The sequence below is a fragment of the Oculina patagonica genome, chromosome 12 (assembly GCF_052425735.1).
Source record: "Oculina patagonica isolate OP01 chromosome 12, crgOcupat, whole genome shotgun sequence".
Lineage (NCBI taxonomy): Eukaryota > Metazoa > Cnidaria > Anthozoa > Scleractinia > Oculinidae > Oculina > Oculina patagonica.
This window is the reverse complement of record NC_135769.1, coordinates 26161500-26186303: the sequence shown is the minus strand read 5'-3', so window position 1 is coordinate 26186303 and position 24804 is coordinate 26161500. Positions and strand designations below refer to the sequence as shown.

The window sequence follows — 24804 nt, the reverse complement described above, 5'->3', positions numbered from 1 at the left end:
CTCGACAGAACTTTTCCGCATGAATTAAAACCAAATGTAGTGACGTCACCGGACGGCATTAGAGCCAAATGTGTTCAGACGTCTCTTCTGGGAGTAGGCGACCAAGGAGGGATGTCTGAAATTCAGGCTAATCCAGAGGCTGCCTAGCACGGGCGCACCTGAATTTAAACTGTGTCATCCGTTTACTTTTAAAGTTGAAAAATGTTCAATATGCCGGCCCTTATTCGTTGATCCATTTTTAGAAGGTCAAAGCATAAAAAAATCTAAATACGAGAACCGTTTGCTTATATTTTTTACATGACGAATAAATAATCTCTTTTTTGGATTTAGCGAGCAACGAAAAATATGTGTTAATTAATGACTGCTGTTCTCCAGCCCCGGGCTCCAGCCGTTGGCATCAGTAGTTTCATGTAGGTAAAAGCTACAAAGTTCTATTTAGACAGTACTTACATTTTGAGGCAGCTTAATTAAAATTTACCGTAATACGCCACTTGAATGATCTTGAATGTACTTGAATAACTGGCGTATATTTTACATCACATTGTGCCGGCGGACTGCAAAGTTAAACATGATATTTTATACATCCGCAAGCGCCTCTCAAACTGCTCGAGGCTGCTTAATCGAAGGGAAAAGGCCGCTTAATACTCACCAAGAATTATGTGGGTCAAGCTGATTATCCTCTGCGTAGTTATTCGATAAAACGCTGTAAAAAGCCGGGTCAAAAATACTTCCACACATTTATCTTGGGCCGCGCGCGCTGTTCAAATCGCTCTGTTTCATTCACAAGCTCGTAATACATACAGTAAAGGAAACATATCTGTTTCTTCTCTTCAGTGACGTGCATGACAGCAGAACAAGCGACGAAAACAATCAGTAAAAGTTAACAATTACTTTTTGCTATATTGACATCGAGTTATAGTCAATTATTAAATTTTTTGTTTATTTAAGCCAGCATAAAGATTTGGTTGGTTTTTCCTGACCAGCTTAACAAAATTCTTCACCGGGGAGGAAAAAATCGACCAGGGATTTTTCAATAATCACCAGGTACCAGGGAGGTCAAATTTCCACCAGGGAGGGCAAAATAACCCACCAGGTCGGGTTCCACCAGGTCTGTTACAGAGGGGTGTCTTAAAGTAGTAATGTACTACACTCTGAGGCAAAAATTTTTGCCACAGAGATTTAGTACATACTACTTCCAGTGCTGAATTTTTGCGCTTGATCTAAAACTGAATTTTTGCGCTGGACCTAACCTGGATTACAAGCGGAGCGTTTCATAGTATTTTATTTATAAAATGCATGAAACTTATGATCAAATATAATAAAATATTATATTTGCTCCTTATCTTAACAACTGACACAAGCCTGAAAACATTCTTATAATCTTTTTTATTTTTTTACTGGCCTGAATTCTAATCTGGAAATTAAATCTTGAATACAGTGCTGGCAATACGCGATAGCTTTTTTGGCAGTGAGACGGAGTCGAGCCGGGGATGAAAAAAGCGAGTAATCGCACAGGTGCATGGTGGGAAGAGAGCTTTGCTCGATGGCACCTGTCAGCACTAGAAACAAAACTGAAAAATAGGCCTGATTTTTAAAAATGACTCCAAAACTGTAATCAACACTGGATCCAAGCGGAGCAAAAACCAACCCTAGGTCAACCCTAGAATCAAAATAAAAAAATCTCTTATACTCTTTTTCAAACTTTTTTTATACTGCGTTCGAATGGGATTGTCTTATATGGGTCCACTTGCTACCCAGACTGTACTCTTTTTTACATTGCTCACAAAACCATCGTGTATTTCGCATATAACGGGCTTTTGTGCGCCTTATAGCTTTCATTTTGTCTTCTTTGGTAAACCATCTCTGGTATCGGGCATTAACAATATTATCATTCCAAAACATCAATTGTTATATATTAATAACACAATATATTAATTTCTTATATCATTAATAGTGCGTTTAAACAAGCCTTGATATCATAACTGAAATATCAATCTGGAAAACCAAGCGAAGCCGAGTTTTATGATGTTTTTTGAAATTTATTTCAAAATCTCTTATTCTCTTTTTTAAAAATCTTGGATCTTAGTGCGTTTAAAAATCAAATCTCAGAATCAACCCTAGGTCAACCCAAGGTCAAAAAATGGAAACCAAACCTTGAAGCCAAATCTATAAACTAAACCTTGATTAAATGATAAAAATAATCTTTGATTATTTTTGACAATATTTAAAAAAAACTTCTTATACTCTTTTTAAAAATCTTGCATCTTAGTGCGTTTAATTATTCCTTTTATCAATGGTATCGTTGAGAACTATTTGAAAAAAATCATTTATATCAGTTACATATTTACATTGATTCATGTTGGTTCTCTGTCCAAATTTTCCCCAAAGTGAGTTTAAGGGAAAAACACATATAAAAATAAAATCTCTTTGTAATATATATATGAATAATAAAAGATTTATAATCGGTTTAACCTCGGATAAAAATAATAGATCGAATGATATTAAAATAATTGCTAAAATCTTAGAAGATGAATTTAATTTCAAGCACATGGTATTTAATCAGCCAAACAGTGTAATTGTTATGGATGGCGGGGCTAACCCATGGGCCGATTATATTGAAGCATATTTTGATAATTATAAAGATACTAATTACGTAATATCAAATTTGTTTAATTTAGATATTGTCGAAATGCTTTTTGATAACGGCTGTAGTATTATAAATATTGATACCTTTTTTTATAATGAAAATCAATTAGATGAAAAATTAGTTGTTGATAAATTCAATGTTTTTTTAAAATGAATGTATGTCCTAAAATATTTTTTGTAATCAAATACTGATTTATAAAAATATTATACTTAATATTTTTATTTGCATGTGTAATACTTGATAATTGATTTTAAGGCACTCTTAACATATACTCCATAAATAAAATTAAAAATTGTTTATATATCTTTCAAATCCTTGATTGGAATCCAACTGTTGAAGTCATCACTGTATCCTTTCCACTTAACTAAAGCTTGTTTCTTCTTATAATCTCTACGGATCACTTTATCAATTCTGAATACATCCTGTTTTGCTTTTAATAATTCAGGTTCATAAAAGCTACCTTTTATTTCTTCATCATTCAAATCTTTTATTTTGTATGTAATGGGATTAGTATGTTGGATCTTAGTAATTACGAACATTTCTTCACTCCAATTCGGTGTATAACCCTTATCGAAAACAATTCGTTTATACTTAGATATTCGGACCTTATCACCAACCTTAAATTTGGGTTTTGCTGATAATGGCTCCATATCACCGTATAGGTTAAAGTAAACAGTTCCTTCATTCTTTTTCTTTGAAGCCTCAGTTGGTGTCATCTTTATTGAACCGTGTTTTGTATTATTGTATTCTTTTACCAGTTTGGGTAGCATATCTAAATACTGTGTGTTACCTTGAACAGTGAACTGCTTCCACATTTTATTTTTCAAAGTTCTATTAAATCTCTCAATAACAACAGCTTTACCTTCATTAAAAGTGGAATACATGTTAATATCATTTTGCTTTAGCCATTCCTTGAATGTTTTGTTATAAAATTCAGATCCCTTATCAACCCAGAGATATTCAGGTTTACGCTTGTCATTAATGATAATATTGTTGAAAGCGCTAGTTATTGATGCACCTTTCTTATCTTTCAATTGTATAGCCCAAGCGAATTTACTGAATACGTCAATTATAGTCAATAGATATTTATAACCTTTATTCCATTTTGAAAGTTTATCCATAAAAACTAAATCAGCAGACCATATGTCGTCAATTCCATTTGATATTACTCTTCTAGTTTTAAATTTTCGTCTGATTGGTTTATGTAACTCATCGGCTAATTGTTGAGACCAATCATTTTTACTCAACGCCGTTTTCCGTTTTTTGGCTTTTTTTTTTTTATACCCAATCCGATTTTTCTTTTACTAGCGATTAAAGCTTGTACCCCTGTTGTTCCCCATGGACGGTCTTTAAATGGTATTTTTGATATTCTCTTAAGCATAAGATCATCTGCCTTATGTTTATCAGCTAGTGATTTTGAATTACTGTAATCAATATCATGCTGTTGGCATATGCTATCTAGATTGTTTATTGGATCTCTATATTTAGGATCGTTAGATGCTAATCTTTTTTCTAATTTAGTTCCAGGTCCACAATAATTGTACTTTTTTCCTGTAGGTGTTCTCATGTGTAGTTCTCCAAGTTTTGATAAGTGTTTTTGAATATCAAGACCCTTACCCTTTTTATAGTAATCAACATTGTCTTTTACACCTTTGAGAGCTTGCCCTGCTAAAAGTCTTGCCATTGAAGCAAAGCTAGGTGATGGAGTTACGAAATTTGATGCTACATAGGCTATTTTATCAACAGTAGAAGGGCCTTTTCGTCTTGTGAGAGCTCCACCACTATGACCTTTTATGAATTTACTCTTCTTTTTACCGCAAATATAACAATTTGATTTTTCCATAAGACGGCCATTCTTTGCTTTGACTTTTTTAGAATTCATAGACTCAGTATTCTTTTTACATGAAACACAGTATGACTTACACATATATATATACATTAGATATTTAATCGCAGTATGTGTTTCGCCATTTTTTTGATTTCTTATCCCAAATAGTAGCAGAGCATGACGGATCTTGATGCTCACTTGGGGATGTCCAGAACTTTTTTGAAAATAATCCATTTTTATTGTTAAAAGCCCCTTTAGCAATTTCACCACTCCAGTATTTATCAAACAATTTTTTATCACCTCCGGTAGCGCCCATGATAAAGGATGCTACGTCTTGAGCCTGCTTAAACCCTGGGATCTTATTGCCGATTTTATTGTTGATCGATTCTCCGAGTCCTTTACCAGATTTGTTGCTTACAAAACGGGTTTTAGTGATTTTGCATTCAGCGCATATGCATTTCATCATAGTTCGGCCATTTTTGGTTTTTACATATCGCTCGCTATCAGGTATGCATTCAGTCTTTTTTTTCTGTTTTACACAATACGATTTGACCATTATATATATTGATTATACAATTTCATCAAAATTTTTTTTACAGCTTCTCTTTTCTTTATCAATGAACAAAAATTCGAAGGGCATCAGTTTGTCAAATAAATTGGGATCTATTCTGTTTTCTTTGCCGATCAGATTGGAATGGTTTTTTGTGGCTGGTGGATATAATAACATATGTGAACTGTTCAGTCTTATTTTCTGAGGCACATCATAGTAACTTTGACTCAAATAAATGGGAGTTATATTATGATGTCTTCCGTCAGTGAAATGATTCGCTATTTTGGATTGAATTTTGTCACAACAATTTATCAAATCATCGAAGACCACTATTTTTCTGTTATTGTTGGGATATTCTTCAGTATCCATTATTTTATCAGCAGTCTTAATCTCTAACACATCATAACCAACCTTTTTTGATATGTCATCCATCAATGATTCGAGATCTTTTATTTTGTCTTGATGTCTATTCGGAGTATAAAATATTATCTTGTCATAAAACACGAGCGGTTTTCTCAATATGTGCATCAGAAGGTTTGTTTTACCACAATTGCTTTGACCGCAAATGAGCATTCTGAATTCTTCATTCAAGAAGTTATTTAAGCTTCGTTTTTGGGCTTCTTTTTTGATGTTGTCATAGTTTGGAATCTTCATCAATATATATATTGTGTACATTAAAATATCTGTCTTCCAGCATTTATGTCAATTGATATATTAATTTTGTCATTTATCTAAACTATTATATATGGATATCGAAAAATTCAGAGAGAATCAGAAGAAGCATTATGAGAATAATCTTTTGAAAAGACAAATCAGAAAACAAATAAAAGACACACTGGATGAAAAACAATCAAGACAATTTGAAAGCAAGGAATTATTTAAACCCGTTATAACATCTCAGAAAGAGGTGAAAGAAACCATCGATAAAAAACAAGACAAATTAATTGAAAACTTGAATGAAAAACAAGAAAAATTAATTACAGCTGTTGATATGTTGAATGAAACAATGTCATCATCTGGTTCAAAAAGTGGGGTTCAAAGTTGGTTAAGTGATTTACCATCAAAATTTGAACCTTTAGACATATTACCTGAAGAAGATGAAGAAGAAGATGAAGATGAAGAAGTCCCAAAAAAAGAAGTCGTTGAAGAACATATCTTTAACCAAGGTGAAAAAACCATCATAAGAAAATATGGATTTGATCCTGATTTGAATGATATTCCAGATGAAAAAGAAGTTAGATCAGCAATATCTCATCTTACTGGAAAAAGACGATCTTCAAATCGGATTATTAAAAATAACGCAAGGAAAGATCAAGAGATATTGAGTAAATATCGCACTGTTATAAAAGGAATCAATTTCAGGGAAAAAACAGGCGATGGTATCAGGTCTTACAAACAGCCAAAGCGAAATGCTTACAAGATAAACAATGGACAGTATGGTGGTTTACTCATAAATATGCCAAGATTAATCAATGAAATGGTCATCGAAGCCGTGAAAGATGGCAAAATGGTTTATGAAGACATTGCTGACAAATCACTCGTTGATCTCATTACAAAGAGGTTTGATCCGAAGAAAAAGTATTCATCAAAAGCAATCAAAATATTCAATAATCTCAATTTGTTATCAAACATCCCAAAACATAGATCATCAGGGAAATCAAAACTGATTGGAGGTGCAATGATATACTCAGACCCAAACGATTTGATGAAAAGATTGACTTTGTTGACTGGAAGCAAAAGGGCTGGTAATACAAGTATTGTTCTCAGAAATGAAATGTGGCAGATCATTGATTATTTACTCAAACAAGGTGTGATAGCTAAAACACAATACGATAAATTTGTCAGGACTCAATTAATGTAATCTAATGATATAATGGAAATCCCGATGTTTTTGGATAGCAATGATGGAATAAGAGATTCAATGTCTCATGATTTCACCATCAATCATGTGCCTGAAATAGTCTTAGACAGGAATAAAACATATTATTTGGCTCTTTACAGTGCTGAAATGACTTATAGCTGGTTCAATGTGTCTTCAAAGTATGGAAATAACAAAATAAAATACAGCAAGGATTCTGGAGCGAATTGGGTTGAAATTGTTTTCCGTGATGGTAATTATTCTTATTCAGACATCAATGAGTATATTTCACAAATACTCGAAGTGAATGGCGATTTAAACGATAAGGGGAAAGGTATCTCACTTGAATTTTCATCATCATTATTGAAGGTGTATATTGAATTGGAAGAAAAATATCAATTGGATCTCAGAGAAGGTGATTTCTCAAAACTGATTGGTTTCAATAAAGAAATCATCACATCAACAAAATACGGATCCAATGCTCCAAACATAACTAGAAATGTTGATAACATTTTCATTCATTGCAATCTTCTGAGCGACTCACTTGTTTCTGGGACGCAAGGTGATGTACTTTATCGTTTTAGTGTTGCCAATTTGCAGATATCTTATCCATTTGAAATAAAAGAAACAATACCTCGACCCCTTTTCAACAAAATCAATACCAACATCATCAAAGAATTGAGGATATATATCACTGATGGATTGAACAACCCTATCCATCTCAATAATATACCAATTAACTTGACTTTGCTGTTGAAAGAAGTGTGATATTATATATCGTATTCGTATATGAGCAGAATCAGAAAAGTGAGAGATATGAATACCGGTATGTCATACTACATCGACATTGAAACCGGTGACCCAGTTGATGATCACCAAAAAGGAGGTGGTATTATGAACAGTTTGATTTCCACTGCAAAAAAATCATTGACAAGTAAAACCACCAAAGATTTGGCAAAAAAAGCTGGTAAAAAAGGAGTACAACATGTTGCACATAAAACTGGCAACATCATCAAAAATAGACTGAATAAAGCAACCAAGAAAGAAACAGAAAAACTGAAAAAATACACTGAATCAGAAAATAAGGGAGACATGATCGTCAGCTTATTACAATCACATCCTGAAAACAAAAAATTCCAACCAGAAAGAACGAAAAATACGGAAGAACAATTGAGGAATGATATCCTCAGTCTGGAATTCGACAAATTAACCAACATGTAAAATAATGTAAACCATTATTATATAATGTCTTTCAGAAGTTCGAAATATTGCAAACGATACGAATATGTCTCATTTGAATTACAAAATCCAATAACATTACCTGCAAACAACCAGTCTCAAAAAAAGAGTGGATACAGGTTCGTTATTGATAGCAGTAGTGAGACTCACCCTTTTGACTTGTATAATTCATACCTTTCTGTTGATTTTAAAATCACAAAGATGGATAACACTGGTTATGCTATAGCTGATCGGGTTGCAACCGTCAATTCCGGTTATTCACTTATCAATCAGTTGAAGGTTGAATTAAGCGGAGTTAATGCTCTCGATGCACCAGGGGTTAATCATGCTATCAATGTGAAAAATCTGACTGAATTATCATCAAGTTACACTGAAACAGTCGGACCAAGCATGTTTAATTACCCTGATACAGCCGTCGGAGCCGTTATTCAAAAATACACAACATTAGTACTGGATGGAAATGCTCAGAATATTGCACCAACAGATATGGCAACATATAATGAAGGTTTTGCAAAAAGAAAAGCATTACTCACGCAAGCTGTTGAAAATAACATCATACTACCATTGAACAGATATGGTTTCTTCAACTCTTTTGAGACAGAAATAGCACCGAATGGTAAAGTCACCATTGATGTCAGTCTTGAAACTGATAACAATGTGATATTTCGTGCTGGGGGTGACCCAGGAAGGTTTATTGTCACTAGGCTTGTTTTATGGGTACCGAAAATGATATTCAATGCTGAGGGTGAGCAGATTTTTCTTCAAACATATTTAAAGCCACATACATGGTCATATCTCAAAGAGAGAATTGAGATTTCTCCATCAACAACAGCACGTCAAGGTACATTCAGGATTACTTCTTCAATTCGAAAACCGAGGCATGTTTTTATATGGGCTCTTAATGATGCAAAAATGAATGATCAAACACAGAATCCGTTTCTATTTAATACATATAACATCGCGAATAACCGAACATTTTCAAATGCAAGGCTTGAACTAAGCAACGGTATTTTTTATCCAAACGAAGAACTGAAACCAGATACAGAGATCGTACAAGCATACAGGACATTGATGGAATATCAAAAAGATTTTAATGCTTATTACAGTTCTCCAACAATAACACTGAAATCATTTCAAGAGTTATATGGGCTCATCTATTTTGATCTGAGAAACCAGGAAGAAGAAATCAAAAGTGGATCGACCAAAATCCAGTTCAGTTATAAACTATCTGGGATTCCAAATGCAAATTACAGTCTTTATGCTCTCATTCTCCATGAAGAAGAGCTTGGTGTTGATATCGTCAATGGTAAAGTTCTCCTCAAAGCTTGATTCGTTAATCAAATGTATTTTATGTAACGTTAATATATATGACTGAATACAAACCATACACTATATCACTCAGCGGAAACCAGAAATTGAAGCTTACAAAAGCCATCATGAACAAATCTCCAATAACACTGAGATTGTCATCTGCTGATTTATCTGGAAGTGACAGAATCTTCCTGACTAAAACGCAGATAAATAAGATCAAAAAATCCAAAAGCCTCAATAAGGGTGTTGACATTAACATTTCAAAAACGCTAATATCCAAAATGAGATCGATGACAGGCCTGGGTCTTCAAAACAGACCACCGACTCCAATCAAAAAAATAGGCCAAGGGCTACGAAATAGACCTTTTAATATACATGATTATGCACAGTACAGGCCACCTCCTTTCATCGGAAGTTGGCAAGATCAGAAAGGCTTGGGAATTAAAAAAAAAAGAAAAGTGAAAAGAAAAGTAAAAGAACCAAGAATTCCCATAATCGGTATGAAACTATGAAATTCCTCAATGAACCTTTGAACAGCATTGATTTGATGAGATGGTGTGAATTACTTGGCATAAACATAATTGGAATTTTCAGCAGAGATGAACATATGCCGAAGAAACATAGTCCTTGTATCATCAATCTTGATGATTTGGAAGGTGCTGGTACTCATTGGGTTGCGTGTGTAAATGGTCATAAGAAAGGAACGCTATGGTACTTTGATTCTTTTGGGATGAGTTACCCCCAGGAGTTTAAAATGAGAGCAAAAAGAGATGGTATCACCAATATTCTTTTCAATAATTCTCAATATCAAGACCTCAAGTCTGTTTTATGTGGTTATTATTGTCTTTATTTTTTACACCAAGCACTTGTATTCAAAAAAGGATATTTTGACATCTTGAAACCATTATCAATGACAAACACCAATCACAATGAAAAATTCATCAAGAACTATTTTGAAAATATATAACATAATTACATATGGGATTTTTTGACGGCAATCATACTGCGAATGCAATAACTGGAAGTGTTGGAAAAGAAGGACCAGCTGGGGTTGGTTTTAAACTGACGGACGATGGCAATTATGATATGGAGAATAAAAAAATATTCAAATTGAAGACGCCCAATGACGTTGCAGTAGATGCTGATTACGATTCGTATGCTCTTGATTTGTCTTCAGGTGTCAACAAAGGATATCTTAAATTGAATTGTTTGACAAAAGATGTTGCTGGAAACGATTTCGATGCCAACCAAGCAACGATAAACAACAGTGCACCGTACTATGATGGATTGTACCAAAAAACCAGTCTAGTATCGAAAGAATACGTTGATTTAATGGAAACCAACCTTGAACAAAAAATAGATAGTAAAATACAAAATAAAGCTGATCTAGATACCCACGATGAACAAACGTTTAACAGCATAATAAATGTTCCGAATTTTGATCAAGGATACAGCAATATGTCAAACGTAATGAATAAAGAATATATTGACTCCAGAGACGCGCTTAATAAAACATATGCCGACAATACTTTTCTAACGAAGAAAACAGGTGCTATTTTAACTAATACCCTTCAGAGCAAGGCTTCTAAAATATATGCCGACAGTACTTTTTTAACAAGAACTCAAGGAAATGTCTTGGCGAATAGTCTTCATACAAAGCTTGATATTAACGGTAAAAATCATATGAATGCAAATCTTAACATGGCCAATAACAAAATAATTAATATAAAGGAACCATCTAGTTTAAATGATGTTGTTACTCTCAAATACATGCAAGATCACGTAAGTCAAAGCCATGTTCAATCTGTTAATAGTGAAAACAAATTCAAATATATAATGGAAAAACCCAGTGAACAAGTAAGTCAAGAAAACGATATCGAATTAGGAGATGAAGTATACCTTGACAAATCACCGCATCAGATTAACAAAAAGGTGATTGACATGAAATTACTACTTGATGCTTCAAAACGGTATTATAGTTCAAGAGTTGGATTAAACCTCTATCTTCTTTCCAATGATCAATATACCTTATGTTTTGAGTTGATATGGACAAATAATGATATTGATCCTAGTTCTATACATATCGATGGTATATCTTCAATTGAAACAATTCATAACATAAGCACAAAGGTATTCGGAACGCAACTATATGCTCGATTAATATGCCAATTCACCAAATCTCAGCAAATCGGTAACAATTATATCTATATTGATATCGTTATGAAGATGAAACCTGATCAAAATTATGATCAAAAACTACAAACTTACTTCACAGTGTATGGAATATCTTCACATCAATCCAATATCTCACCAAGCATATATGACCAACTATATCGCGTGGAGAATGATCAAATATATATCGAGGGAGCTGTAAATATGTCCAATTATTCCATCACTGGCTTAAAAGAAGCTTTAAATAACAACGATGCAATCAATCTAGGCCAGTTGACAAGCTTGAATAATGCTCTCAAACTAACTCTTGAAAACCAGATCAAAACATTGCAACCCAAAAGCTATTATTATGAATTGTTTGGGAAATATTATTTCGATTTAATGGATCCATCTAAATTCATCATGTCAGATAGCAACGGCGCTGTTGTTTCAGGATTAGATAATCTTGTTTTTAATCCAACAAAATTGTTAGCAGATTTTGATATAACAAAGGGTTTTAAAAATAGTTTCATAATTAATTTAAATGAAAACATCACTGGATCTGACGACTTTACCTTTTATCTGACATTTAAATATGAGGCAGGGCCTAATAAAAGAATTCTTATAAAATTGGGCGATGATAGTAGTTTTCATTACCCTTGGATTAAAATTGAAAATAAAAAAATTAAAATTGAATATGATTTAGATGAATATATAGAGCAGATTAGAACTGCTTATATAGGGAAATATCTGAATCTATGGTATACTAAAATAGGGTCCCTATTTAGAATCGCTGTATGCAATAATGGTATGAGTATTAATCGAGCATTTTCTGGTTTTAATATCAATGCATCCAACATTAAAATCAGTTCAGATTACTTTGTACAAAGAATCGGTTTTAGTAAAACTGCGTATCCGATAAATGGTAAAGAGTATCATAAAATTCAATTTTTAGATAAAACAAAGGGTGTATTCTTCGAATAAATTATCTAACTCCAACGATTTTATCTAATTAAATTATATGAAAACAGTGAAATTGGTTAGCAATATTATTGATTCTATTGAGAGATTAATTCAAAACATAAGGAAGCTGTATTACACAATAAAGAACAAGCGCAATGCTAAAATGACAAAATGATAAAACAAAAAAAATCATATATAACTAATATATATGACTAAACATCTAAAATGCATATTTACATGGAACCATATATCAAGCGAACTGACTGAAGAACAAATTATAGAATTGAAAGCTTATTATCAAACATATCATCGAAAATGTTGGGCTTATAAGCAGGCTGTTAAACGTTTCAAAAAATGGAAATTATTAGGGAATTCATTGTCTATTCTCTTTGCATCCGGCTCCATTTCATCAAGTATTGCTACAGGAGGTGTTAGTTTGGTTGCAATTAGTACAATAGCGCTTTTAATACAAGGCTGGATGCATCATCAAAATCTCGATTTAAAAATTCAAAATAGTACATATGCATATCAGAGCTACCAGCATTTACTCAACTCAATTAAAAACACGATGAGATGCGGTGATTACAATCCGTCTAGCGTCATAATTTCAATGAAGAACATTGACGATTATGTGACGGATACCTGTCCGATAATCGACAAGTACCTACGAAAATATGATAAGAAATTTATTGGATGATCCGATTTATTTCGCCAAAATTTAATGACAAAATCTCATTCCAATACAATCGATAATAGGCTAACGTTTTCTTGCTTTTGCTAATTTTGATAAATTCACAAGGTAGATTCATCATCAAAAAAAGCTGTTTAATTATGAATTTGGTTGATATAAGTCTTTTTCTACCTTTGTTTACAACAGGAATAGCGCCGGATTCGATAATATCAAACACTTTATAAATTCGATTCCTTTGATCACTAGTCAATTGTACCCTATTTTTAATACATAAATCGTTTAAAACAGCCTCGATGTGATATTTACGATGATATACCGATTCTCGCCGTATTCTATGCATATTTTCATAAAAATCAATATACTCACTGACATAATCATAACTATGAACCAAACCGCAATTTAGACAGACATCCATACCATTTATATTTTCTATATCCTGCTTACTACAGCATTGCTCAGCATCCTTGATACCTTTTATCAATAGTTGATCACAGAAAGGGCATATAGGTTCTTTTAAATTTTTTAATTCATCGTGGATTTCAGAATTACAAACCATTATATATATAACACACATAACTTCACGGCACAGCTGTGTTTGGCAGTAAATTTCAGAATAAACTTTTTGAGTAAACTTTTGAGTAAACTTTTGTGTAAACTTTTATGTAAACTTTTGAGTAAACTTTTTGAGTAAAATTTGTTGAAATATGATTGGTCAATAGAAATCACGTCATTAAAAACATTGTACTCATTAATCATTTATAACTTATGGCTAAAACCGTAAACTGAATAATTATGTATTTAATGTTGATCCTTACGAGGCCTTCCCCGTCGTCGTTTCTGGTCTTCAGGTATACACTTTAAACGTACATGATTTTTGTCTTCATTTGATATGTCTGAAGATAGCATTTTAATAATACAAATATTTGTTTTAAGGATGCTCTGAATACAATACATTTTATTAATGAAGGCTATATCATTCGAGCTTTGATCAGATTCTAAAAGGTGTTTGATATTTAATGTTATATCAGTCATTCTATATATATATTAAAGAAAATAATTATCTGTTTATATCTAAACGCACTATAACAGTCACATATATAAAGACAAGTTATGTAACATATATTGAAGAAGGCTATAAGGCTGGTTACACAGTATTGATATGATACTGTTATTGTTGTTGATGACAACCAATAATATTTTATTACTGGTTATTTTTAAACGCACAATATATTTATAGTAAAAGATATAAAGAAATATCATTTATAGTATAATAAGAGAAAATGGGAAGAAATTTAAAGTATGATAACGACGCTGATAGAATAAACGCTATCAAAAATTCAAAGACTAAGTATATGTTAAATAAACGATGGAAATGCGATATATGTAATTACGATAGTTCATTAGCAGCTAAATGGACACATTTGAAGTCAAAAAAACATATCAAAAATGCTGTTATCAAAGCAATAGAAGATGATGATAGATTTGAAATAATTGATAATAACAATACACAATAAAACACTTTCATGCACTTTAACAATGACTAAATATATAAATATATCTAGTTATTCAAAAACATGAAATTAAAAAAAATAAAAAAAATAATTTTACTATAAACACTTAAAGAAATACTAATTTCATATAGTATAAAAAAAATGAAAACAAAAAAATTATCAAAACCCGCTCTCAAAAAACGCTCTCAAAACCCGCTAAAAAATAATACGATCTCACCAGAACTCGTATTATTTAAAAATATATTCTCTAATAATATTAATATGAATAAAACAAATCAAAGCTATTTGAAAAAATTATCATCTCAATATTTAAAAGATGCCAAAGCTTTAGGCCATAAATGGAAAGATTTATTAAATAAAAAAACACGTCAGAATGTAATAAACGATATCAAATATCACAGAAAGATAAAACAAACTATCGAAACAGAACTAAAATTAAGTAAAATATACAAAAAACGAAATACTCTTTTTAACAAGAAATACAATGAAATTATCGAAAAAGAAAAACAACACAGAGATTACATACCTACACCAAAGCCAATGACTAATGTCTCAAATGAATTTAATTTCGATGACAGTATTTTTGATACAACAAGCAATGACCAACCTCTATTCAAAATCACTGAAATCGGAAATACGGTAAATAAAAAGTACAATGCTTACACAAATGAATTTAAAATAATTGTACGCAAAAATTTCATAGGTAATAAAAATGACGTTTTCAGTGTCTTTGAAAAAATGGTTGAAATGACAATAAAAAAAAGACATTTAAAACCAAATGATAGGTTCAGATTGTTAATTTTAAATAATGAATTAACACATCCGATTTCAACAAAAATGTTAAAAGTTTCTGATTACAAGTTAAATCAACTTGAAGATATAATCAATACGTTGGAGTATAAAGAAATAGATTTAGAAAATTGCAAAATAATCATTCAATCTGTTAAAATTCCTTCAGGAGAAGGACGGTTATATTTATCAAAACAAACAGTGAATAGGAAACAATGCATTATCACAATAAAAAACACCGACTCAATATGCCTTGCTAGGGGAATAGTAACAGGTTATGCTAATTTGTTTCCTGAGAATTACACCATAAGCCAGTTAAAAGACGGATTCAATAAATCACGGAAACTACAAGAAATTAAAGCCAAAGAGCTACATAACAATGCTAATGTTGAAATTAATGATTTTGGAAATTCTTTAGATGATGCCAATAAATTTGCTACATATTTAGATGTAGAGATTAATATCATAGATTCTGAACAGTTCAATGAAATCATATATACAGCCAATAATGGTAAAACAGACAAAATTTATTTATACAAAACACGGAATCATTTTGATGTCATAAAATCAATGACAGCTTTTCTAAATGTTGCATATTACTGTCATAGTTGCAAAAAAGCTTATACAAGACGTGATAAACATAAATGCCCCCAAAAATGCCTTTCTTGCTTTAAATATTTCCCAGACGGTAATAAATGCAATGGTAAAGTCGTTACCTGTAAACACTGCAATCGTGTTTTTCATGGTAAAAGTTGCTTTAAAACCCATACAAGAAATCGATCGAAAAAAGATGATGATGATTCAGTGTGTAAAAGTGTAGCAAAATGTTTAAAATGCAATCAAATCATCCTAAAACCATATATTAAAATACATAAATGTGGTTTCAAGATGTGTAATAATTGCAATAAATATTGTAAAAGCAAACATAAATGTTTCATGAAAAAGATCAAGTGTAAGGGTGGAAATTGCATCAAAAATAGCAAAAACCCTTGCAGATTAAATAAAAACATACCTCGAAAAGATTATTGCTACTCATGTAAAACGTATAATGAAAAATATTTATTTTTCGATTTCGAATGTACACAAAACACAAGAGTACATGAAGTCAATTTAGCTATCTGTCATGATTTCGATGGTAATGAATCAATCTTCAATGATATTAATAGTTTTTGTAGTGGTATTCTTAATGAAAAATATAAAGGATACACACTTCTGGCTCACAATTCCAAAGGGTACGACTCCCATTTTATTCTTAAATGGTGTATTGATAATGGTTTTAAACCTTACTGTATTTACAATGGTGCAAAAATTATGATGATGGAAATTCCACAATTAAGAATCAAGATAATCGACAGCTTAAATTTTATTCAGCAACCATTATCATCGTTTCCTAAAACGTTTGGTTTAAACGAGCTGAAAAAAGGATATTTCCCACATTATTTCAACAAAATTTGTAATCAAAACTATATAGGAAAAATACCTTCTAAAAAGCATTATGGGTATAATCAAATGAAAACCCATGATAGACAAAAATTTTTACAATGGTATAATGATGGTGTTAATGAAAATTATGTTTTCGATTTCAAAAAAGAATTAATTGAATACTGTAGGTCAGATGTTGATATATTAAGAAGATGTATGTTAAAATTCAGACAAGATTTCATAAACCAAGAAAATATTGATCCACTAAAATACATCACAATAGCTGGTGTTTGTATGGCTATTTATAGAGGAAATTATATGCCAAAAAATACCATAGCTGTGGCTGATAATGTTGTTCAAACAGAAAATCATAGTGCAGTCAGTATTGCATGGCTTGATTACATAAGCAAGAAAAATAATATTAAGATCCAGCATGCTTTGGCAGGAGGTGAAAAACTCATCAATAACAAATTAAAAGTTGATGGCTTTTGTTCATCTACAAATACTATTTATGAATTCCAAGGTTGCTTTTGGCATGGTTGTCCAGATTGTTACAAGCCTGATGTAATCAATAATAAGAATCAATGCGATATGGGTACTTTATATAATAAAACAAAAGCTAAAAACAACAAAATAACGAGTGCTGGTTACAATCTTATTGAGATGTGGGAATGTAAATTAAAAAAGGATAAAAGTTTTCAGAAATATTATAAAAATAATTGGAATAGAGAAGTGGTTAGCCCACTAAACCCGCAAAATGCTTTCTTTGGCGGTCGGACTAATGCTACCAAATTATTGTATAATTTCAAAGAAGGTGAATGTGGTAAATATGTTGATTTTTGTTCCCTGTATCCAACAGTTCAGTTCTACAAGAAATATCCCATAGGTCATCCTGAAAAAATTATAGCGCCAGAAAAATACGAAAAGAAATGGTATGGATTCATAAAATGCAAAATTTTGGCACCAAAAAAATTATACCATGCGGTTTTACCTCAGAGAATCAAATGTGAAAAGGCTGAAAAGCTAATGTTCCCTCTGTGTATATCATGTTCAAAAACAAAGCAACAAGAAAAATGCCAACATAGTGAAAATGAACGATCATTCATAGGCACATGGACAACCGATGAAGTCAACAAAGCCATTGAAAAAGGGTATAGAATTACAAAAATATATGAAGTTTGGCATTTTGAAAACTCATCCGACGATCTATTCAAGGGATATATAAAAAAATTTATGAAACTCAAACTTGAATCAACGAAATATAATTTTAAAAATAACAATGACGAGATGAATTTCAGAAATAAAGTCAAAAAGAATTTAGATATTGATTTAGGTGAATTAAATGAAAATTCAGGTTTACGAGCCATTGCAAAAATGTGTTTAAACTCACTTTGGGGGAAATTTGGTCAACGAAATAACATGAATCAGTGCAAATACGTAACTGATATAAATGAATTTTATCAAGTAGTTCTCGACGATACTATAGGTAATTTAAACATGAATTTCATAACCGATGAGATGGTACAGATGAGTTACACTTATAAGGATCAGTTTGTTGATAATTCCTATAATACAAATATCTATGTAGCCTGTTTCACGACTAGCAGTGCACGGTTAATGTTGTATGAAAAACTAGACTATTTAGATAAACAGGTATTATATTTTGATACAGATAGTATTGTGTATATCGAATCTCAAAATAGTAAGGTGATAGAAACAGGTGATATGTTAGGTGATTTAACAGATGAATTAGGGGGTGAAGCTATAAATAATACATTCGTTTCTGGAGGTCCAAAGAATTACAGTTTCACATATGGAAATAATAAACAGAAATGTGTTATTAAAGGTTTCAGGTTAAACCATGAAAATTCCCAGATACTGAATCACGCAAATATGATTAAAATTGTAAAGAACGAAATCAAAGAACTCACATTAGTAAATGAAAATAAAATTACCAGACAAAATAAACAAATTGTAAACAAATATGAAGAAAAGGTATACACCTTTGGATATGACAAGCGCGCAATAAAATACATATCAGATACCAATATAGAAACATATCCATATGGATATTAATTTGACCTAGGGTTTGAGCAGAGCAAGCGATTTGATTTTTAAACGCACTAAGATCCAAGATTTTTAAAAAAGAGAATAAGAGATTTTGAAATAAATTTCAAAAAACATCATAAAACTCGGCTTCGCTTGGTTTTCCAGATTGATATTTCAGTTATGATATCAAGGCTTGTTTAAACGCACTATTAATGATATAAGAAATTAATATATTGTGTTATTAATATATAACAATTGATGTTTTGGAATGATAATATTGTTAATGCCCGATACCAGAGATGGTTTACCAAAGAAGACAAAATGAAAGCTATAAGGCGCACAAAAGCCCGTTATATGCGAAATACACGATGGTTTTGTGAGCAATGTAAAAAAGAGTACAGTCTGGGTAGCAAGTGGACCCATATAAGACAATCCCATTCGAACGCAGTATAAAAAAAGTTTGAAAAAGAGTATAAGAGATTTTTTTATTTTGATTCTAGGGTTGACCTAGGGTTGGTTTTTGCTCCGCTTGGATCCAGTGTTGATTACAGTTTTGGAGTCATTTTTAAAAATCAGGCCTATTTTTCAGTTTTGTTTCTAGTGCTGACAGGTGCCATCGAGCAAAGCTCTCTTCCCACCATGCACCTGTGCGATTACTCGCTTTTTTCATCCCCGGCTCGACTCCGTCTCACTGCCAAAAAAGCTATCGCGTATTGCCAGCACTGTATTCAAGATTTAATTTCCAGATTAGAATTCAGGCCAGTAAAAAAATAAAAAAGATTATAAGAATGTTTTCAGGCTTGTGTCAGTTGTTAAGATAAGGAGCAAATATAATATTTTATTATATTTGATCATAAGTTTCATGCATTTTATAAATAAAATACTATGAAACGCTCCGCTTGTAATCCAGGTTAGGTCCAGCGCAAAAATTCAGTTTTAGATCAAGCGCAAAAATTCAGCACTGGAAGTAGTATGTACTAAATCTCTGTGGCAAAAATTTTTGCCTCAGAGTGTAGTACATTACTACTGCTTAAATCGCGAAGTTGTCGTACTAAGTCAATGTTTTTCTTTTTTATAATTGTTTTGTTTTGTGGGTGGTACTTACTAAAAGCTCAAGAAACATTTTGGAATATTAACAAAACGTAGCTACTGAAATCAGTAACGATAGCAATAAATTATGTTAAAATTCTTTAAATTTATATCAGCATATTATACAACAGGCAAAACAGTCAACTGCAGTCGATAGCTTGACGTAACAAGTTTTACATGTAAATCATGCGATACCAGAACGCCACATAGAGAACAAAGGAGACTGAAAAATGTTGAACCCCAAATACAAAACTTTGAATTATTTAATTAGTATCTTTTTATAATATTTTTACTAGCTTTGTAGAAACTACAGTATAGTAAGTCAAAATTGAATCAAGACCCTGAGAATCAAGATCGAACACGATTTTGACACAAAAGACAACCGTCTTGTGACAGCCAACCTACAGCTTCTTTTGATACATCACATCGTGTCTCTTAAACTAGAAAACGGCAAATGAACATATATGTCATAAGCTGTAGGTTTCGTTTTTCATTAACAATTGATGTGACATTTAATGACGGTGCCGCGTTTTGTTCGCGCATAGTTGACACTCACACGTAGATACTAACACAGGGACACCGCCCGGGTGGGAGACCCCCATATGAAAGGGGCGGGGATGCTCGTCGTCTCGCTTAGGGGTGTGAATTTCGGATTTTTGGTCTCATTTAGGGAGTTCTGGGGAAAATGCCAGTATTTTTAGTCGTCGGGGTCTCGTTTAGGGTTGCACACGAAGAAATATACAAATATTTTATTCTATTTTTAGAATTTTGGTATCTTTTTATAGGGGTCCAGAAAGCTTCTGCAGCCCCGACCAGATTGGTCTCTTTTAAGGGTTACTTTTCACAATTCTCGCCGAATATCCCCGTACTTCATATATAGGAGTCCCTTTTCCCCGGGAGACACTGTCCTTCACTTTTCTTACCTGGAAAACAAAATAGAAAACGACTGCGAATGATCGATGTGTATTGGTTTGAGATTGGGAAAAATGTCAGGTGGGAGTACAGTGGTTTAATTTTAGGCCGCCTTTGATCTTTTATATTGTTATTCCAAAATGCTACTGAAGGACAACATCCAAAGATAACTGTTTTGTTTTCTCACAGGTGGCAGAATCTAGAAAGAAACATGATATCAACGATGTACATTGGATTTTCAGTGCTCTTCTCTATAATGATGATAATTAACCTGGTTGGCAATACCTTAGTCATCCTAGTGGTTCTGCTAAACAGATCCATGAAGACACCCACCAACTATCTGCTCGTAAATCTTGCAAGTGCTGACATGGTGGTAGCCATTTTCATTGGAGTACAGTTCATAGCTACTCCAACTTTCACCCACCCCCAAGGGACCTTAGGAATTGTGTTGTGTAAGACAGTAACAGCTGGTACCCCAGGTTGGGTCGGTGCAGTCGCCTCTGTATTCTCTCTGGTTGCTATTTCAATTGAACGCTACTGGGCCGTTTTACATCCTCACAGCCAGAAAATCAAGCTCACAAAGAGAAAGATAATAATACTTGCTCTCCTTTCCTGGATTGTGTCAATCATCTGGGCGATTCCCGGTTTCTGGGCCACTACATACATCAAAGAAATTAACGGATGTGCACACAGCTTTGCCAAACCAATTTACGCCAAAGTGTACACAGTTGGTTGGTCTGTGGTGGCAGGGGTCATTCCTATCAGCATCATGGGAGTCCTGTATTCCAGAGTGGTGTATCGTCTTTGGTTTGTGAACAACGACGCCGCCGAAGCCACACAGCGAGCACTACTCCGCTACAGAAAACGCGTTACCAAGATGGTTATATTTGTGACAGTTGTATATGTATTGTGTTGGGTGCCTGAGTTGCTAATCTATTTTTTGGGCTTTACTGGTACCATTACTTTAGAAGCCATTCACCATGCTATTGCATCTGCTTTGATTGTGTTTAATTCAAGCATTAACCCGGTCGTCTACAGTCTACAGAGCAGCAAGTTCAGGAAGCACCTGGGAGAGTTGATTTGCTGCCGGAAGCGAAACGTCGTTACTCCATTGAACAACAGTGGGTTCACGGGTGACGGCAGAACAGATGAACTTGAAATGAGACAGGAGATGCCATCAGTTGCATGTAATGGCAGATGATTCACATTGGAGATTCTAAGACTTCTCGGATCGTGAAACATTCTTGCCGAAAAAATGACCAACCAAATTGCCAGCACGCGAGCCAGTCAGCCAACCAACCAGCCAATCAAGTAACTATCCAACAAACCAGTCAACCAACCAAGCAACCGACCAACCGACCCACGGACCGACCAACCAAGTAACCAAGCAATCAACCAAGTAAACAACCAATCAACCGAACAACCGACCGACCGATCGACGGACCGACCGACCAACAAAGTAACCAAACAATCAACCAAGCAACCAATAAACTGAACTGAACTGAACTTTATTTTCCCTCGCAAATTTTTACAAAAAAATAATACAACCTTCTTTATGTTTACAATTATGTACGCAAGCAAGCAACTAACCAATCAGACAACTAGTTAGGTAGACAGGTGGGCGGGTAGGCAGACAGGCGAGCAATCGAGTGATCGATTGATCGATCAGTCAGTCATTCAGTCAGTCAGTCAGTCAGTCAGTCAGTCAGCCAATCGGCTGGTCGGTCGGTCGGTCGGTCTTTCAATTCAACTTTGTTTTACCACCAGATGAAATATAGCTTGTCAAACGCTTACGGAAACCGTGACAACAAATTGAACGGTACATTTGTATGAAAGTTGTACATATCTTTATTTGAATTAAGTATATAACAAAACAACAAATGACTGCATGACAATCCGTGTCGATGTGTTTAGCTCTGTAATTGGCTTTGTAGCTTCAATAAGCATGAGTAAGCAGTAATGGCTAGTTTCGATTCAGTGTTCATACAGGGGGTACTTATACACCATTTTAATAAGTCGAGGGCCATTTCAAAGTTTTATTTTTCCGCAAATGGGGTCTTTTATAAAATATTCAAAATGACACCTCAGCTTATTACAATGGTAGATACTTCATTTTAATACGTCGAGGCGCAGATGAATATTTCATTAACAACGTCATTCGCGGAAAGTTAAATATTCAAAATGGTGTCTCGACTTATTAAAATGGTGTATAATGTGGGGTACTTATATTGTGTCTTTACAGTGTACATAACTATGGTAACATGCAGGGGGGGCTGGCAGCTATCTTTGATCTTACCGCTTTTCCGCTTTCGATGATCGCCCCAGTTAAGAAATCTGTCAATCATTCGAGAACCGTACGGAGCATGGGCACAATGCCTTGGCAAAAAAGGAAACAACATGGCGTCGCGTGTCGAGTTGACTGTAGAAAACGAATTTGCTGTTGGTTATTGCCGTTTACTTCCCGTTATAATTTTTTGTGGCAGTTCTGAGACAATCAAGACTAATGTAATGAAGGATCAGCCCTGTTTTAGGTTAGTAGAGCAGTTAAAAATTTAAATGAGCAAGGAGCGAGTAACATGTTTCGGGACAAGTTTCTGTGTATACGTATACTGCATGGGCTGAGATTCCCCAGTCAAGTGTTATTTTATCTTCACGCCTGCACAGCAAAAGAAATTATTTCGACCGCGATTCTCCTTCACTTAACAGAAAATTCAGTAACAGTGTCCTTTATTGGCGTCGAAGTCTTTCACGGCTTCCCCTGTCAAGTAGGGTTGACCTGCTAAGCTTTATTAAAGTTTACATTTTAGATCATTTTATATACAGTACCTGTCTCAAGTTCTGTGTCTTTATACAAGCTTACACATGTAGTTTGCGTATAAAACATAGAAGTTATTTTTATAAATTCATCTTCTGATTGAACGTTTATAGTAGCATCTACTTCTAGAACCGAAATATATTGCATGTAATGCACCTATCAATGTTAAGCCGCTGGGGGGGGAGGCCGGGATTAGGCGGGGGATTTGACAGCAATTGTTTGCCCATGGTGGGGACTTTTGACCGTTTTAATGGACTTTCTTACAGCATTTTATTGAAGTTAAGTGACTCTTTTGAACATCCACACATGCCCTGGGGTTGGGCATTTGATCAGAAAGTCTCAGCTAAGTTCAAATGCCCGGCCTATGCCCGGCCTCCCCCCCCCCAGCAGCTTAACATTGATAGGTGCATAAAGTGCCGAGTTGCTTTTGGTTGAAAATCGAATTTTAAAGCATTTTCCATCATGTCCATGCGAATGGGCCCACAGGAGAATAAACGTTTTCTAAGGTAATCTTAAAGAGATATTAAATTTCGATTTTCCTTTTTTTTCCTTTGCCGGTACAAGATCAAGCTGAAGTCAACAAGGCAAAGAAATATAATCCAAAAAGAATAAATTTCTTCACTTAAATTTAAATGTAAAAAATAATAATAATTGCAGAGGATATGGCTTCAATTACCTAAACTGTGCAATCTGAAGTGCCTTGCTGTCACACAGAAACCGTTAATTATGTTTTGGGTAAATACTTTGGTTGAACAGGGTCAGAGGGATCACAATTTAATTACAGCATTTAAAGGTGGTAAAGTAAATGCTTGTCTTATGTACTGGAAACACTTCAGCACTGGAAAAATGATAAATTTGGCCATCAACAATGGAATGTCTGTTGCAAACAAGTACATTGACCTACCATACTTACCAGGTAATTTTGTCTCCCAGGGTTTATTTCACATCTCCAAATGAGCTACTCATGGGGATGAACCCC

General features: G+C 33.5%; 1 protein-coding gene across 2 annotated transcripts in view; it reads left to right on the top strand.

The window, feature by feature from the left end:
* The window catches only part of LOC144633912 (allatostatin-A receptor-like), a 40299-nt gene extending 18083 nt beyond the window's left edge, over positions 1–22216 (top strand). For both annotated transcript variants that reach the window (XM_078492841.1, XM_078492839.1), the window contains exon 2: positions 21200–22216. In XM_078492841.1, coding sequence (XP_078348967.1) covers positions 21222–22211 — 990 coding nt within the window. In that variant the 5' untranslated portion in view covers positions 21200–21221 and the 3' untranslated portion in view covers positions 22212–22216. The remainder of the gene's footprint in view (positions 1–21199) is intronic.
* The last annotated feature ends 2588 nt before the right edge of the window (positions 22217–24804 follow it).